The 18,906-nt window shown below is 36.9% G+C and overlaps 1 protein-coding gene across 4 annotated transcripts in view; it reads right to left on the reverse strand.

Moving 5' to 3' along the window:
- TTC7B (tetratricopeptide repeat domain 7B) overlaps positions 1-18,906 on the reverse strand; it is a 129,564-nt gene that overhangs the window by 17,692 nt on the left and 92,966 nt on the right. For all 4 annotated transcript variants that reach the window (XM_082284521.1, XM_082284520.1, XM_082284519.1 and 1 more), the window contains 2 exons: positions 13,552-13,692; positions 8,853-9,055 (listed from right to left, as the gene is read on the reverse strand). In XM_082284521.1, coding sequence (XP_082140647.1) covers positions 8,853-9,055; positions 13,552-13,692 — 344 coding nt within the window. The remainder of the gene's footprint in view (positions 1-8,852; positions 9,056-13,551; positions 13,693-18,906) is intronic.

Here is an 18,906-nt window from a genome sequence, read left to right on the forward strand (position 1 = left end):
CTCAAGAACAGTCTGTTTTTTTCAGGAAATAGCTTCTGCCAAAGCAAGTAAAGCTCCCTTGTGACAAATACAAAAGCAAAAAGCAAAAGATAATTTCACCAGTGCATTAGAAATGCATCTGAAAACTGCATAAGATTTATAGCAAAATATATGCACTGATAACTCATGCACCATTTTATAATAATGTTATTCTAAGACAGACTGACAAAGAGTCAGGACGCAGACACCTGCTGATGGTGCTGGAAGTTTCTCACACACATTTACTCACCACCTCAACTAAGCCACATGGAATGGTTTATCTCATTCAGATTGCTGTTGATGGTAGCACTTAGTTATATTTCACCAGTTTGCAAAGTTAGGCAGGAAAAGAAAAAAGAAAAAAGAAAAAAGAAAAAAGAAAAAAGAAAAAAGAAAAAAGAAAAAAGAAAAAAAGAAAAAAAGAAAAAAGAAAAAAGAAAAAAAGAAAAAAAGAAAAAAGAAAAAAGAAAAAAGAAAAAAGAAAAGAGAAAACCAAAGAGACAACATGTCCACAGGACTGCAGACTTCAAGTGTCCTGTAGTTAAAAGAGTTCTCACCTACAGAATTCTACAACAGAACCCTTCACAAGAGAAGGAAAATAAAATCTCTTCTGTTCATTTAAAGTTGAGGATGGCTGCTCTCTCAAAGCCTTTTTCAGATTCTTTATATTTACCCCCCAATCCTTAAAAATATTTCTTTATTAATTATATGAAATTCAATTATAAGTGATTAGATGCCAGATGTTACCAACAAGCAAAAGCATACCAGGTGCTACGTAGCTTTTATTGCTGTGTAAGTTCTCAGCTCCAGCTATAAAGAAATACTTTAATAAATTCAACGAGCGCAAAAATGGCCAGGGAAGCAAAATAATCATAATTAGCTCAGTGCATACTTCAGCAGAATGACCTAATTTTAAAAGTGTTTTGCAAAGCAATTCTCATACTGAAAGGCAATTACACAGAGCAAAATAAAAATAGAACTTTTGAGATCCATGCAAAAAAGCACCAGCAAGTATCCATGAAAATGGATGTAAGAGACTACAGAAGATAGCAGGGAAGAGCACACATTTTCCATTTTGTCCATGCCTTCTCTCTTTTCCTTTTTGTTCTTTTTTTTTTTTGAAAATAAGGAGAACTTAAATATCAAGAACAACTATTAGCACTTTACTGACACAAGGCCTCCTGGCCATTTCCTGAATTACTAAGGCTGCTAAGACTACTGACATTTTCCTTCATTAAATTAGTCATCCTTGTTAATATTTTTTTGATTAGTATAAATCTGTATGTTTTTTCCCCTACATCCTATTTTAGGTGGCCAGTTACCCAGAAAAAGGCACAGAGGAAAAGGGATGTCAACAAAACCCATCTGTCAATGACCTTAATGTAGTTGGCCCTTTAGAAGGTAAAAGGCATAAGAAGATAGAAAGACTCTGGAAAGACTTTTAATAGGAATTACCCTTTCTAAAACCTACAAAGAAAAAAAAAGCCTGAAAAAGGAAATTTTTCATTATGCTGTGATCAGATGCTTTTACAATCTTGCTGGCTGTTCATCATCTCTGCTTAGTACTATGAAAGAGATACTTTCTATGTAAACAACAGTGAAGAGTCATAAATATTTTATTTTCTTTAAATAATATTAGACACATCTCTGTCTATGGAAGCCTCAGTGCAGGTAACAGTACCAAATTCAAAAACTTTATCCTATAAAACATAAATCAAAGCTTGAGATGAACACTACTTGTATTTCAAAAGCTGAAAACAAAGATTCTTAAAGTCTTCCAAGCAAAGAGAAGGAACTCCATTGGAGTACTACTGCACGTTGCAGACTGACCTGCTTCAACAGTGAATTGTCATGAATTATCTGATGGGTGGACTTTTTTCAGTTCCACACAATACAATAAAAACAGTGGAATGATTCGTGCCCTGCCAAATAAAGAGCAGTAACTCTAGCCAAAGCATCCCTTCCTTCTGCCAGCATCTGCCACTAATTAATTTTCCATTTTTTTAAATGGGAACAAATAGAAGTGATAAAATGGTTTCTGGCAAGCTGTGCCTGAATAGATAAACTGTGGAAAAATCTATCACACAGATAACATGAAAACAGAAATTTAAAGCTGAGATTACAGGCAAAAATCCTTATGTTAAAACCCCCAACAATCAAACAAAACAAAAAACCCCAAACACCCCCAAAGTTTTAAAAAAAAAAACCACCCCTGCTTTCTGAACCTTTAAGTGTTTCGGGGTTTGGGGTTTTTTTTGTCTACTTTTAAATTAACATTCCTAGGATTTCTATTTGAAACAGTTTCTCTCTGTATTCAGAAAGCTGCCTTAACCATTGCTACTAGATTCTCAGTAAATAGTACACCTCAACAGCTGAGTTTCTCCATATAAGCCCAGTTCCATTCAATGCAGCCATTGTGCATGCTGCACAAAATCAGATTACCTTTTCATCTTCAGGTACTCAGATTGTCTAAACCAACCAACCATTTAAGTGAGCTGCAGAATCCCTTTTGTAATGGCTCACGGCTGAGGACAGCACCAACGAATTGAAGAGACCTTAGAGAGCTCGCTCTTACAGGATGAAAAGCATCCAAGAATGGAAGTATTTTCTTGTTGAAAGATCTACTCCTGTCACAGCTGCTTTAAGCCATTTGGAGTAAATACAGAGTAATGTGAAAAGAAAGTCTGTTATGAAGCAGTATTATACCATCAGCCCCATCATTCCACTTACAGAACAACAGTTCTCAGGGAATCAACAGTCTTGCCTGAGTAAATGGGAGTTCACTGCTTCAAGCTCTAAACAAAATTAGTGCTGCAAATTCCTACAGTCACTTTCTGTTTCCAAAAGAGCAACTAGGTTCTAGTTTAAACTAAATTTGTAGCAGTTATTGTTGTCAAATACTGAACAAATATAGATCTGCTTTAAAAGAGTACTGTAAAATTCAGGTAAAGCATTTAGGCAATAAGAAATTCTACTAATCTTTCTCCAAGTCAGTATGAAGTGGTTAACTGCTGTACTTGATCTCAAGATTACAAATAAAAGAAGGTAACTTTGAAACAAACAGGGAAAAAAACTTCCCTAATTTTTCACCTTGATCTCCACTTTATTGTATTTCAAAACCTAATGACCATGCAAGTTGATTTTATGCACTTTTTTGCTGCACTGAGCACTGATGGCTTTCTCTTGTAAGGCTAAAAGGGGAAATAATATTTTCATGACAGAAAAGAATATAGCCTGGGAGTGCCTCACAGCAGATGAAGCATTTAAAATGTATTGAAATGGTCCTTGAGTTACTTGAACTCAATGGTTTCCAGGTTAAAATGCAAGCAGAATTGTTTTTTCACAGTACAGAATACAATCACTTGAAACATTTAGACATTTAGATGTGGCCAAATCACAGTGAAATGCCACTGTAAGGAGCAGTGAGGTTTTGGCCAAACATATATTTTGCTTTCTCTGCCTTTTGTGAAATGATCTTGAAGTTTCTGAAGGGCAAACCCAGAACACTTTACTAACAGATCTAACAAAACCAATGACCTTTATTTCTCCATTCTTCTTCAACCACCATGTGTGTAAGGATGCATTTAGAGTGAGTCAAATGTGCACTGAGATTTGGCATCAGCATTTAGCTCTGTGGTCATCAGTTACAACCCAAACCACCCATGAGAACCAGCGTAATGTGCTTAGGACAAACCTATGCAGCCTAAACCAACAATTTTACTGTGCAGGGGCCTGAGGATGAAAATCAAATGAGTTACTCAGTGTTCTCCAGATGAGAACACTGACTCACAGAAAGAAAAAAGTTAGTTGGGTGACTGTATTTACACTTTATCTTCCTTAACTCCCATGATCCCTTCAAACAGGGTCTGAATTCATGTTTCTAAGTCTTCTCTGTTTTTCCTTTCTTTCAGTCAACTCAACATCCGTGACAGGCTCGTAAGCACACACTACCCACCCATACATACTGCCAGACTTCTTTCTGGCAGTGTCTTTGGGTCAAAAAAATAAAATAAGAGTCAGTATAGGAAGAAATAAATAACAGTATATTTATAACTGAGAGATAAAGCACACATAGTTAATCTGAGCCTTAAGAGATCTGGTTCAGCTATGCATAATTATAGGAAACTAACAGGTATCTAAAGTGTGAAGTAGGGAATGTAACTCTCTAAGATATTGCTTTCTGAAAACTAATTTCTACATGAATAAATTGCTTAAGTAATTTCTCCCTTTCTGTTTTAGTTTTCTGCTCTTAGAACCTAAGCTACTAATAGTATTAAATGGCAAGTGCTATGATGAATTACTTAATATTCAGAAAATACTACAGTCTTCTGGGATTATACCAACATACGAATGCTGGATACCTATTTCATTTCAAAGCTAAATTTACATAGGAAATTTTCAGCCTGAGAGAGAATACACAGATTTGTTTCCTGGACAATAGACTGAAATATTCATTGCCATTTCAGGCATTAGAGAATGATGGCCTGTTTCAGGACTTTTCAGACGTCAGCAGTAAGGGATACTTTCCACAACAGCACTCTGACTGCAGGAGATAAAAGAATGTTTATTCTTTTTTTCACAGGGGAGGAAAACAATGACAAAAGCAGGAAGGCAGCAGTAATGCAGAAATCTGGAGGTGGTGATAAAGGGTAGGGAGAATGGAGAAAGTTGTTCAAATAAATCCATTTTGGCCAAAATCAGGCAGGTGATAACCATAGGTATATGACATTGAAGTGTGAATCATCATTTTAAAACTAAGTAATTAAAGAAAAATTTAAATTTCATTAGGTGTGAGAAAAAAATTATTTGAAATTCAGAAAAAAACCCAAAGCTTTTGAAACCTTTAGAACACAAGTTCACATTGTTTTTTCTGAATGCACTATACAAACCTTAAAAGGAAGAAAGGACACTGCATTTGTTCAAAAGCATTGCTGCTGCATTCTGTAAAGTACACCTAATTAATACTGACATGTTATTGCTTCCCTCTGGACACCTTGTGAACAGTCAGAGCTAGCCAAATAGCAAGCTGGTATAAACTCTGGCTTAGAGAAAATTTCAGTTAGTGACAAACAGTAAAAAATAGCACCTGAGAACAAGGCAGAGCTTAAAATGAGCACTGCTCAACACAGTAAAGTGAATGAATGGATGGATGGAAACATTAACTGTATGGGGAATAATTTAGTTCCACAAGGAACTGCAGAGAATTTTAACAGCACTTCTCTTTGAAAAAAACTAGTTCTGTTGCTTGGCTGATTTAATTAATAAACCCCCCAAGAAGGGGGGTTTTATTAATTAAAGTTATTAATAAACCTCTTAGAAGGGGCAGAAATAGCAGTGAGCACGAACACAAACATGCTGCCCCTGCAGCTAGCTCTCTGCTGGAATAGCTCCCATCTTAGGTAATGCAATAGTATGACCCAAGAAGTTCCATTTCCCAACTTTAGTTAAGCAGAATACAGCTAAACCATTTGTCATTTACTTGTGGATCAAGTCCCCAGCATTTGCTGTTATGTTGTCTTCGGCATTTCATTAATAAGGTAAAAACCTTTCCCCCAAACCTTTCCATTTATGATTATCGTTTTGTTGGCAAACAGACCTCTTTCATCACCCTTAAATGCTCCAATTTTCACACCACCATCAAGACCTCCCCTTTTTCATTTTAGTAAATCTCTTGAAAAAGGAGTAAATGAGCGAAGACCTTCAAGACAGAAGCGAAATGAGTAAGAAATTGTTTCTTTAAAAAAATTGTAATTTTGCAAAAATAATGATGCCAGCCAATAAAAAGTAACTTCATTCAGATAATACATTAGACTCCTGCAGAGTCTTCATGGTCACACTAACAGAATGTGGAGTCTGCACAAGAGACAAATGCAAGAGTCTTTTTGCAGAAACTCCAAAGCGCAGCACATGCTGTAACTCAGAGGAAGAAGTACAACACTTCTGAAGCCACAAAGCTAACTTTTCTGGTCTTTATTCACACATTTCTTCAGTAATTTAAATTAACATGGTTAATTTAAATTTAATTAATTAGCACTTAATTAATTTAATTAGCACTTCACCATAGTAGATCATATTCAGGAATAGGTACTTAGAGAGTCTTATGGCCAAAATATTGTATGAAATGTTATATAAAAAACAGTAAATTTTTCAAAGTTTAGCTTTTCATCCTCCTTACCAGCATGATGTAACATCATTAAAAGGATGGATTATAAAAGGAGAAAACTCCTATGCCCACTAGGCTATTGTTGTTCATACAAATTGAAACAAACATTTTATTTAGTTTTTTCCCCTCTGGACAACTACAAAGACTCTCTCCAATCAAAGACTCAGATTTCCAAACCATTAGGATCAGGAAATTTTACTGAGTGTCAGATGTCACTCATTCTAAAATTTTAATAAAAACAAAGAAAAGTCCTTCCAAACTAATTTCAGGTTCAACTATTTCAAGTAATTTCACTTGGAGAAGCAGGCCTGGATACACATGCTACATGCTAGAACTCATGCCATCCTTAAATCTTACTTGCTTTTTGTTTCATTTTATACATAAAGTTATTATGATCTATACTCAGTATTTGCCCCTCAAAAAGAAATTCACCAAAACTTATTAAATAAACATAAGCTCTAAGGTAACTTTTATGTGAAAATAGTTGCATTTTATAATACTTTCTAAGCATTACTAGAAAGCCATATCAAATAATTTTAAAATATCAAATTAATCAGAAAATAAGGGGTTTTTACACAGAACTTTCATTCATAAACCAATTGTCAGCTTAGAATTGTGAATACAAATATTAGAAGCTAATGTTTGAGCTGTTGTCACAGAGGCCGATACCTCCACATTGCTGTTGCTATAACTCCCCTGCCACTGAGATCATCTCTCTTTATAATAACTAGGTAAATATATGCAAACAAAGCGTTGGGATGTACAGATATTCATCTATACACACAGGGAAGAGTAAACACTGCAAGCTTCCTCATTAAAATACTTTTTGCAATAGTCAAAAGGTCAAGAAGTATACAGAATCCTGTACTTTCTCCTACATGAAATTACATAGACAAGTATTTTTATAGCATACGTCTTGAATATTTGTATTTAAGCAGCATAAATCTCTCAGAATCTACTGAAAACAACATCCTAGTGCAGAAAAGTCTAGAACAGTAGAAAAAACTCTTATAAAAAATTTTTAAATTATAAAAATCCTTTAAAAGGACTGTCCAATCCAATGATATGAACAGTTACCTTCAAGCTAGGACTCGAACAGAAAATCCCATAAAAAGGAAACCTGGCTTAGAAGCCCAGTAATTTTCATCCCACATGCCACTTAGACAACTAATTTCTCAGTCATTCTGAAGAGTACTGTGTGTTTACAGACTATTTATTCAAAGGTGCATTCAGAGGAGGGGCAAAAAGATACCCAGCAAAACATGAGCTTTCGTTTTCACTGAGTTGCCCTGCTTTAGATTGACTGCCTGCTTCTTCAGAAAAAGGAACCTTTTGGCATTTGTCAGCAGGCTCAAATATCCTGAAATGCTGAAAAGGTGAAACAAAAAAATTTCCCTGTGCTGCCTTCCTATCTGATCTTTTGTCTCATATGTTTCCCTCAGGGATGCACAAGAAATTTCTCTGAATAATTCATAAGTACCTAGGCAGAAACCAGCTTCTACTTCCACATAAAAAGATTGGGTATGAAGCTGATTTCAGCTGTTCTATTCTGCTGTATCTGGAAGAAAATTGGATTAAAAGAAAGTAAATTTCCTAACATAACAAGCACACAACATATACATGTATGTATCCATGAAGTATATAAATAAGCATATGTTTATACTGGGGAAGGTACCTTTGTACTTAAAGCTACACATTCATTTGAGGGCAAGACTGATTCTCTACCTTTCAAAAACCCAAGAAATCACATAGCACAAAGGTAATCAATAAACACGCAGAATTAAGAAAACAGCTCTACTCTGCACTGATGTAGCCTCGAGTCCTGTGTGTAGTTTTGGGAACCACATGTAAGAAAGATATTGGAAGGCATCCAAAGGAGGACCATGAGGATGGTGAAGTGCTTTGAGGGGAAGCCGTATGAGGAGCAGCTGAGGGCACTTGGTCTGTTCAGCCTGGAGAAGGGGGTACTGAGGGGAGACCCCACTGCAGTTACAACTTCCTGGGAGGGGAAGAGGAGGGGCAGGCACTGATCTCTTCTCTCTGGTGACCAGTGACAGGACTGAGGGAATGGCCTGAAGTTGTGTCAGGGGAGGTTTAGGTTGGATATTAGGAAAACCCAGAGGGTGGTTAGGCACTGGAATAGGCTCCCCAGGGAAGTGGTCACAGCACCAAGCCTGACAGAGCTCAAGAAGTATCTGGACAATGCTCTCGGACACATGGTGTGACTCTAAGGGGTGTCCTGTGCAGGGCCAGGAGTTGAACTTGATGATCCTTGTAAGTCCCTTCCAACTTAGAATATTCTATGATTTTACAAATTCAACTTTTACTTTGGAACACCAAAGTGACTGGTCTTTCCTGTACTATATCCAACTACAGTATCCAACTCTTCTCTTACCATAAGCCACCTTCATTTCCCAATGGCACTGAATATTAGGCAGATGCAAATTACTTCTTCTATAGTCTCTGTTAGGATTGAAATAGTCTTATGGCTGGCAAATCCTTTTTATGTCCCAACACACAGAAGACTGAATAAATGCCAGGAAAGACTGTTTCCAAAGCATTTTGTAATAAGAATATAGATCCCAAACTCACAAGCTATGGGTTATGTACACCAAGCCAAGACTTCCCCAGTTGAGATGATGCTGCTTATGAACATGGGCTCAAGACTTACCAGCCTCTGCATGCTTTTCACATGGGTAGGACTAATAGATAAGGCCTCCTCATACCAGCGTTTGGCTTCATCAATATTTCCACGAAGTTCAGCCACCTGACCTCTCATGTAGAGAACATAATGTGACATCGGAAAGAGATTAGCTGCTTCCTGGGTACATGCTGTGGCCTCAGCAGGCTTCCCAATTCCTATGTAGACTTCAGCTGTGGAAGAAATGTCAGGACCAATTAATGATTCTTGCTTCATCATACCATGACTAGGTGTTGTCACATGTGCTGTATTTGCAAATAATTTCACTTTAAATAAGGCTATTTTCCTAAAAAAATTTTGCGTCTTAAAAGACAAATTATTACCTAAATTATTTTAAATTAATTATTCTTTCAGGAAAGTTGGTTTTCAAAGTGTATGAGGAGTTACAATTTCTAAATGGCTGTTTTAAACCCCAGAATACTCTTTATAGTTTGCTATTTTTATCCTAAGTCTTGGATTTTTTCATTTTAGTTTTATTTTTAAGACACGAGCATGTGAGTATTCCAGTACTCTTTAATTCAGTTGAGTAGCCTGACACACACTTATGTAAATCAGATTGACTATAGGGGAAAAAAGTTTCATTCAGTGAGTAATTAACAACTAACAATAGAAGTATTTGCCTTCAGTAGCTCTTAGGATACTCTAACACTCTTCAACATTGCTATTTCACTACCTTGCTGGTTCATCCTAATCTCTTGCTGAAAGAGTGGGAGAAGAGAGGAACAAAGAGATACTAAATGCAAGAAAAAGCTATTAAAATTCTGGGTTGGATAATCTTTTCCTTTACAGACCAAATAAAAATAGATTCTCAAGGTAATTGTATGACTGCATTCTCTTGTGTCACACTGTACAAGAGTTTTGTAGATTAAGGTTTAAATCAAGCTGCTGCATCAAAACAGCAAACTGCTGGAGACATGCTTCTCACTGTATGATATAGGCCACCCATCTTGGTTTAAAGGCTCTCACATCAGGAACTCACACTACAGCAGTGGATTTCGGATTATGCATAAAAATCTGAATCAGACTGATATTTGAGTGCCTTTAAAGGAGCTTGCTTATGAAAAAATTGCAGCCAACAGCTTTAAAAGTATCTCTAACTAGTCAAATTCAGTATAGTAGAGTGTATACATTATGATTTACAGATGATACCTGCTATGAATATTCATAATTATTTTCATAAATATCAATTTATAACAATGACTAACAAAACATGGACTTTGAGTTTAAAGGTTTAGTAGTTTAAAGGTCCTTCTCCATTTTTATTTTATTAAGCTATTTTTACATGGTTGCAGGAGTAAATTCTTTTCTTCCTGTAAGACCAGCTCATATTGGTGAGAGAACACTGGAGGAGCATTATTTTGCTCCTCAGTTGACTTGGTGATTTCACAGAACACATTCTACCAAATATAAATAATATGTCTATGTAGATGTATTGATTAATGCAGTTTATTTTTAGAAAATACTGAAATGTTATTTGATGGAAAAAGTCTCATCCACATGAAGAACTAACATGAAATTGCAGATCCAGTCACACTTTTTACCCCTCTTCCCCTCAGAGCAAGTTGTAGACTGCAATGGGGTCTCCCCTCAGTCTTCTCTTCTCCATGCTGAACTGATCAAATGACCTCAGCTGCTCCTCATACGGCTTCCCCTCAAAGCACTTCACCATCTTCATTGCCCTCCTCTACATGCTATCTACTAGCTTAATATTTTTTTTTTTTATATTGTGGCACCCAAAACTGCACACATTATTCAAGGTGAGGTCACCCCAGTGCAGAGCAGAGTGGGACAATCCCCTCCCTTGCCTGGCTGGCAATGCTGTGCCTGATGCCCGCCAGGACACATTTGGCCCTCCTGGCTGCCAGGGCACTGATGATTCATGTTCAACTTGAGAGGACCCCCAGGTCCCTTTCCACAGCACTGCTTTCCAGCCTCCCCTTCCCCAGTCCGTCCATACATCCAAGATTGCCCCATTCCAGGTGCAGAATCCAGTACTTTCCCCTGTTGAATTTCTTATGGTTGGTGATTTCCCAGTCCTCTGATTTGTCAAGGTCTCTCTGCAGAGCCTCCCTGCCCTCAAGGGAGCCAACAGCTCCTCGCGGTTTTGTATCATCTGCAAACTTGCTCAGTATCCCTTCCAGACCTGTGTCCAGGTCATTTATGAAGATGTTGAAGAACACGGGGCCAAGCATAGAGCCCTGTAGAACCCCACTAGTGACAGGTCCTCAGTCTGATGTCACCCCATTCACTGTAATCCTTTGTGCCTGACCCGTGAGCCAGTTGCTCACCCATCCCATGATGTGTTTATCCAGGTGGGGGCTGGACATTTTGTCCAGGAGGATGCTGTGAGAGACGGTATTGAAAGCTTTATGAAATCCAAAACAATTACATCTACTGGTTTCCCTTGATCAACTGGGTGGGTTACCTTGTCATAAAAGGAAATCAGGTTTGATAAGCAGAATTTTCCCTTCATGGAGCCATGCTGGCTGTGACCAGGACTGCATTGTCTTTCAGGTGTTTTTCAATACCTCCCTGAGTAATCTTGTCCATAACTTTACCAGGCACTGAAGTGAGACTGACAGGCCTGTAGTTCTCAGGGTCCTCCTTCTTGCCCTTCTTGAAAATCAGGACAATGTTTACCAGCTTCCAGTCAGGTGGGACCACTCCAGATTCCCAAGACCACTCAAAAATCATCAAAAGAGGTGGTGTGATGACATCAGCCAGCTCTTTGAGGATTCTTGGGTGAATCTCATTAGGCCCCATAGATTTGCAGGGATCCAGCTGGAGCAGTAGATCCTGCACAATTTCAGGGTTGACTGGGAGTTGATAATTCTCCCAGTCATGGTCCTCCAGCTCAGGGCCCTGAGACCCCCTTGGTCCATCATCCATGTTGAAGACAGAGGCAAAGAATGTGTTAAACACCTCTGCCTCATCCTGTAATGGGCTGATGTTATTTTTATACTGCTTACTGCTGTTAATACATGAAAAACTCTTTATTGTCCCCCATATTTCTGGCAGCTTCAACTCCAGCTGAGCTTTGGCTGCATGAATTTTCTCCCTACAGTGGCAAGCCCATGAGTTCTGCCCATGTCAGAATATTTTAAAGATATTTTTAAGAGTGGACAGTGGCCTGTGCAGCAGACTGTAGCAGCAGACCACCAATATGCATGCAAATCTGACAAAGTTGTGAAGTAAAAAGGAATCAGCAAAGAGTGTCCAGACTCCTCCTTTGTGGGCAAAACAGTAGCAGTCACTTGCATGAATTGAATAATCAGCAACAGCACATGACCCAAAAAAATTTTTAGAACACCCCCACCAAACAGCAAATAAGTAGTGGAACAAGCTGCCACAGAAGGCTGAGAAATTACCAGCATTATAGATGCTAATAGTTACTGTAGATGGTCATCTGTGACAGCTTATAAATATTTAAAAGCAATGATGCCACAATGCAGAGCACTAAACCCTGTTGGACCTTGCACTATTCTAATCTGTGTTGCTTTTGAGTAGCCCAAATGAGATCACTATTATTAATCACTGTAATTGCTCTTTCTTTCTAATCTTCTGGGCTTTTCCTCTAAACCACTAATAGCTGGGAGCCATTGCCCTGCAATGACTTTCACACCATAAAACTGTAAATGTAAATAGGTAAATTAAAATGCTATGAAATAAAGCACTGTTTTGTTGAATGTAAACACTAAAGAGAAATAAAATTATGTCACTGAAAAATGCTCTAAAAGCAGAACAAAACATAACAATTGCTGGCTGATTTCTGAATTACATCTTTCTGATCCAGCTACCAATAAAAACAATTGCATGTTACACATTTTAAGCTGTGTAAAAAAACACTGGATCACCATTTTCTGGTTAAAATATTATGTAACAGCCACTTGTGATATTGCATTTAGCTTGAGGCTTGAAGCATCATAACAATACTAAATCCACTCAAGATGACTCCACATTTAGACAAACAATCCTGAGTCTTTTACATTAATGAAACCAGAAGGAAAAGAACTGAATTCAAGCTTATTATCACAGCTGCAAGGGACAGGTTGCTCAATAGTACTACTACTGTTTCTTTCCCTGCATATGCAAAGTTATTTATTTTCTATTATAAACTTCTGTAGTTGCAGGAACTCTATTCAAGAATCTTACTAACATCTTTTTCCATTCAATGGAATCAGTGACCTCGGATTAGCTCACTTGGTTGCAGAACAGTGCTAGTAATGCCAAGGTCCCAGGTTCCACCCCCTTATGGATCATTCACCTAAGAGTTGGACTTTATGATCCTTGTGGGTGTCTTCCAAATCAGAATATTCTATGATTCTGCAAGGACACCTAGATTTCCAAGTACTAAGGTACTCTAGGTACTTCAGCAACTAAATTCTTCAGGGATCAGGGAGAGAGTGCTGCATTTGTTCTACAGAAGACATGACTCCACTGGTAACAGCTACATTCTAAAACTACTGCCTTATCTTTCATAAATGATCTTACACACAGAGCGACTCCAGTGTGCTTGTTATCTCTTGGCTTGTTTCAGTGCCATACACACGGAAAAAATATAATCTGATAAGTGGTTACATATTCCGAATGAAACAAACAGATTTTGGCTAGTCCATAGGCTAGCAAGAAAGGAGAGGGTATAGAAAAATAAATTTTATTATCACAATACCTGCATGAAGCCATATTTGAGCCAGAGTCATCCAAGGATGCAAGGGACCTTGTTTAGGGGCACTGCTTTGCAGAGAAGAAGCAACCTCAGACAATGCCTGCTCCACTCTGGAAGCTGCTATTGATGTAGCATGGACAGAACCTGTAGAAGTAATAAAAAGAAGTTACCACCACAGAAAGAATGAAGGCCATATACATTGCATAAAACATTTAATCGCAACCCTTTTCATAAGAGGCTTTACCCCAAACTCAAGATTTAATTTACATTCACCATTTTGGAGATTTTTTTTCAAATGCCAGATTAATTTTCTTATGAAAGCTTTTATACCGGTCTGAAAGTCTATATAAAAAACACACTAAACTTTGGTAACTGTACCTGACACTTTTTTGGGTTGCTACTATGAATACTCTCTATTAAACTTGACCCCTCTTTTCTGGCAATGTATAACCCAAAAAAGGTTTGTGACGGTATCATACACTGTAGTCTTCAGGTTGCTGCATTTGCTTCAGTGTTAGTATTAGCTATGTCTTTCCACAGAGTGCAATTAGAGGATTATTTTACAGCTAATAAGAGAACAAAAAAAGAGAACTAAAATACACACAGCGATCATGACATACACTATCACACCGTTAAACTGCACTGAATGTAAAATGTGCCTCATCAAGAAGGCTGAGTTAAAGTGCCCTGTGGCAGAAAAGTCCCTTGCATAAAAAACATTCCCAGAGCATACTAAGGATAATTCTCATAAAATGGATAATTTCCAAGTCAGATTAGAATCTCATTGGCAAATAATACCGTTTTCAAAGTACTGGAATTTAAAAAGCTTCTATGACTAGAGAATATCTAATGGGAACTGTGCTTTGGATAGTCAACTACTTCCAGCATATTTAGTCATGACTTTTTTTTTTTTTAATCAAGACCATGAATATTTTAAACTAAACTCCTTCTTGTCATCTAAGCCTCAGCATATATCTAGTTGTTTTATAATTACAAATTACCAAATCTCAGACTGATTAGGCCTGATTAAAAAATAAAGGTAGTAAAATATTCCATACTGGATCAAATGAGAAATTGTCTAATTCCATCACCGTATCCATAATGATCAACAATGGCAGATACTCCAAAAGAAAGTATTGAATCCTGTACAAGTTGAACAGCACCACAAAAGCTTGTCCTCATCATTACAAGTTAAGAAATAGACAAAACCTTCACTCTCAATATCCCAGGTCTTCTAAAAGTTTTAATGAGAAGAGATCCCTCACATAAAATACATATTTTTAAATGTGACAAGATAAATCAGCAAACCAGAAAGCACCAGAAATTCCTAGTACACAGATCAATAGGAAGAGGAAGTTTGTCTGAAAGTGTCCATCATAGTTCCCTTAACTGACAGAAACAAAGGAAAAGCAGCACCGGACATAATTAGCAATTCATGTCTTTATGAACAAGGAATTGCCCTGAAGATCTGAAACAGTGTCTGGCAGTAGAGTTTGCTTTCCTTTTTACTGGCTGATGAAACAACTTGAAGTCCAGCCTGCACAGCTGAACATTCACTAAAGATTTTGTGTATCTTATTTTAAAGCTTAAATTCTGAAGAAATTTAAAAGGGAAGTCTAAGCAAGAAGTACATGGAGTGCATGATAAGAAAAATACTAGCAAGGGTACCAAAAATAAGCAATAGTCACGAGTAACCCTTTTATTGTCTGACAGCCATTTCTGTAAATGCACATCACTGCAGCCTGGCACTTGTTAGCCTTCCAGGGACTAACAGTGAAACTGCGTTCTTGTCTCTCCAGAACAGTTTGTAAAGAAAAGGTGCAATTCACTGCCATAAAGGAGATCACCTAATCCCTTCCTTTGGAAAAGCAAGTATGCAATTTAGTATTAAAAAGGGCCTGTATTTTCTATTATTTAAAGCAAGGACTCTGGCTGCCAGCCAGGCCGTAAGTAATTTCATATAGAAAGTGTGCTGTTGGATTTTAAGCCTTCAGTACTAAACAATAAAGCACATATGAAAATATATTATTAAAGCTTTTTTTACATCAATTTATTTAAAAGAAAGAACTATACTGTGGTATGATTCTTATGAGTTTCTGTGCCATCTGTATTAAAATTAAACAGATTGAAAACTGAGTGCTTCCTACCCTGGACTTTGTATAAAGTGGCAAAAAAAGAAGAAAAAAAAATTTCAAAGTATTTCTAAAATTTTTCTTTGAAGTGCTATTGTTCAAGTTGTTTATTTTTCCTTTTAGGAAAAAGGTACCTCATAATATATTGCACCAATTAGTTCTCTGAAGAAAACACACACATATACAAAGCAATGGCCAATCAGGCATCTTTCAGGGACATTGCACTCATGCTAATACTCTAACCCATGAACCCCTAAATACTTCTTTAGTATTGTCACAATTAGCTGTCATCTGACTCATTTCTGGCTCCTTCTGTTAAAACGCATTTTGTAAACTTTCATTTTGCAGACAACTAAAAATCATTTAAAGACTGTGTGTACTAAAGTTTTTTCCTACTTTCCTTCAAATTTTACTCAAGCATTTTCATATTAGAACTAATTTATCTGAACCCTTGTCCTAATCCAGGATGTCCTAACAGGTTCAGCTCTCTATATTCACATGATAATTCTAAAATACACAGTAATTTCAACTACAACTGGTAAAGATACAAAGTGGCTTGTGAGAAACTGAGGGTAATGAGTAGATCTTAAGAGTCTGCTTGAGGCTTTACAGATCCTATGTAGCCACTTTATTTGGAGGTTCCCTGTTGGTTTTGTCACCAGCTCTTCTCTCTCATCTCAGTCTTATCTGCACTTTGCCTTCTTTGGTCTGAGGTCAGTACCCACAGCCAAACACAAGCATATCCTACTTTCAGTATTACAATTCACTCTGTTGTAGCTTCCTTCAAATGCTCAAACAGAGCTGCAGCAATTTCTCATTTAATATTTTACTGTATCTTTCACACAAAAAATACCCTTGCTCTTCCCAGACAACTTTTATACCTGCTGTTATAGCATGACACTTAAATATCAAGAAAGAAATCCATCCAAATACCACAAGCAGCAAAGAGTATTTATTTTGAAATAGAAATCATGAAGCCTGGAAAATTTATGTATCACCAAAATAGATCCTGGCTACTCGCTTTCATTTGTTTAGCCTTGTTCTGAAGCTTGTTTATACTAAAAAGGCCAAATGTGAAACAGGGACTATCTTTGCAAGATGTAGAATTCACTACTTAAATTGATTAACATCTGGAATCACAATCACATTGCACATTGCAAAGAGTGACAGAAGGTTTTAACCATGACAAAATGTTCCTAAACCGAAAAGGTATAACCTCCCACTCAAGTTTCCTATAATGGCACTTGCCCAGAATCTAGTTTCTACTCATCATACTAACATCCTATGTTGCAGATTCAGTGTTTCAATTCAATCTCAAATAGAAAACCTACCAAGAGCCTTGAACAAAGAAAATTTAACCAAGAAGTCATCTCACAGAAACCTTTCTTTTCCAAGACACACCTACAGTTAAACTTTTGTGAATAAAGTATTCAGTTTATTCTCTTCAGGCTTTTCTTAAATGTTACAGGAGAGGCCATATGAACTCATCCATTAAATGCCATTTATAATACCATACATCCTATGTAAATGAGCCTGTTATGACTTCTTCAGTTCTTTCCTTTGTCATTTCCACATAAATTCTTCACAATGCAGTGTAATGGACATGAACTAATACATGGACTCTATCAGGACCTAGATGGCATAAAGGCTTGGAGAAAAACAAAATCACTTTGCTATGTACATCAAAATTTCCTTCTGAAAATGAGTAATAGAATGGCTGCTCATCCTTCATGGAACATGTTCATATCAACTCACAAAAACACTATGGCAGGATTTCTTTTTATACCATAAAAGAGAATATTACTCAACAGTTTTACATTCATCCCATTTTAACATTTCAACATTTACATAAAGAAAAAAATGCTTTAACTGCAATGCTTATGCCGGAGAAAACAGGAAAACCCCCATGACTCCGCTTCGCATGCACACGAAGAGCTGGAAGTAAGAATATTAGTGGTGAGACACACAGAGAACTCCAAGAAAAGCGATTACATCATGCAAAGAGGCAGCACCTTCTGCAGGACTAATACATCCCTGAAGTGATGCATTTGATAAGACAGATTGGCAGATTTAGCCAAAATTCTCAATTTTTTCCTTTAAAATTCATTGAGAGTCTGAGATACTTTTCACAATCACAAATTACAAACATAACTTTTACTGCAAAGCTATGCATGGAGATGACAGCAGTCAGGTATGGACAGCATCATTCACAAAGCATCCTCTCAGCTCTTTGAAAAAGATTTTCTGTGCTTAGTCACTGCCAAACGTGTTGGTTTATCTATCTTTTCACTTTTCTCTCCTTCACCAAATTGATGTCCTGTATTACCCCATAAAAATCTATTGAAAGGTAAACAATGAAAAAAAAATACAATTTAGTATTGAATGCTATGAACACAGCTTTATAAGGTAACTGGTTAGAGAAAAATAATATTATTTCATGTCCTGGTTAAAACAGCAATTATTTTTATTGATCTATATTCCTCATTCTTTCTTATTTAGCTTGCTTTCATAATTTCATTATTTCAAAGCGTACTCTTCATTTATTTTACAAGCAAAGCTTGTACCACAAAAGAAAGTAATAGTTTATTATGAGTCACAACAGTAGTTGCAATACTGCATTCTGGATCAATGTACCTCTTTAGGAACAGCAGTGGCATAATATCTTCTCTAATACAATGTACTGGCAGTTGGCCATTATGTTACACAAGACCTGCCTAATATATCTTTATTTGCAGTCCTCTAGAAATGAATACGGCCTCTTTAATTATTAAATGCAAGTGTTAGTTGAGTGCATTCAGGTCTCATAAGATTACAGCCCTTAGGATGACTGAATGGGCAAAGAGCATCAGCCTTGCTTTACACACTATCAAGCTTGAACTACTGATGGACAAAACATCTACATCTTGTGGTAGAGGAAAAGGTGATTTTAGTCCTTGAGAAATTAATATAGCTGCACAGTGAATACTACTTACAAACTGAAAAAAGGGAGTAAACCCCATGAAAGTAAGCATCTGATGGACTGCCTTTGGATAGATCAAAGCACAAATTAAAACCCAAAGTAAGAAGAAAAAAAATGTTATATAGATATATATATAAGCCAAAAATTCTAAGAAAGCAAAAAGATTTCTGATAATCTTCAAACCGTAAATCAGGTTTTCAAAAGATGAAAAAATTAAATAAGATGCTACACCTCTAAAATCATGTTTCTGTTCAACAGAAATTGGAA

This window comes from Coloeus monedula (genome assembly GCF_965178545.1).
Source record: "Coloeus monedula genome assembly, chromosome: 6".
NCBI classification, from domain to species: Eukaryota; Metazoa; Chordata; class Aves; order Passeriformes; family Corvidae; genus Coloeus; species Coloeus monedula.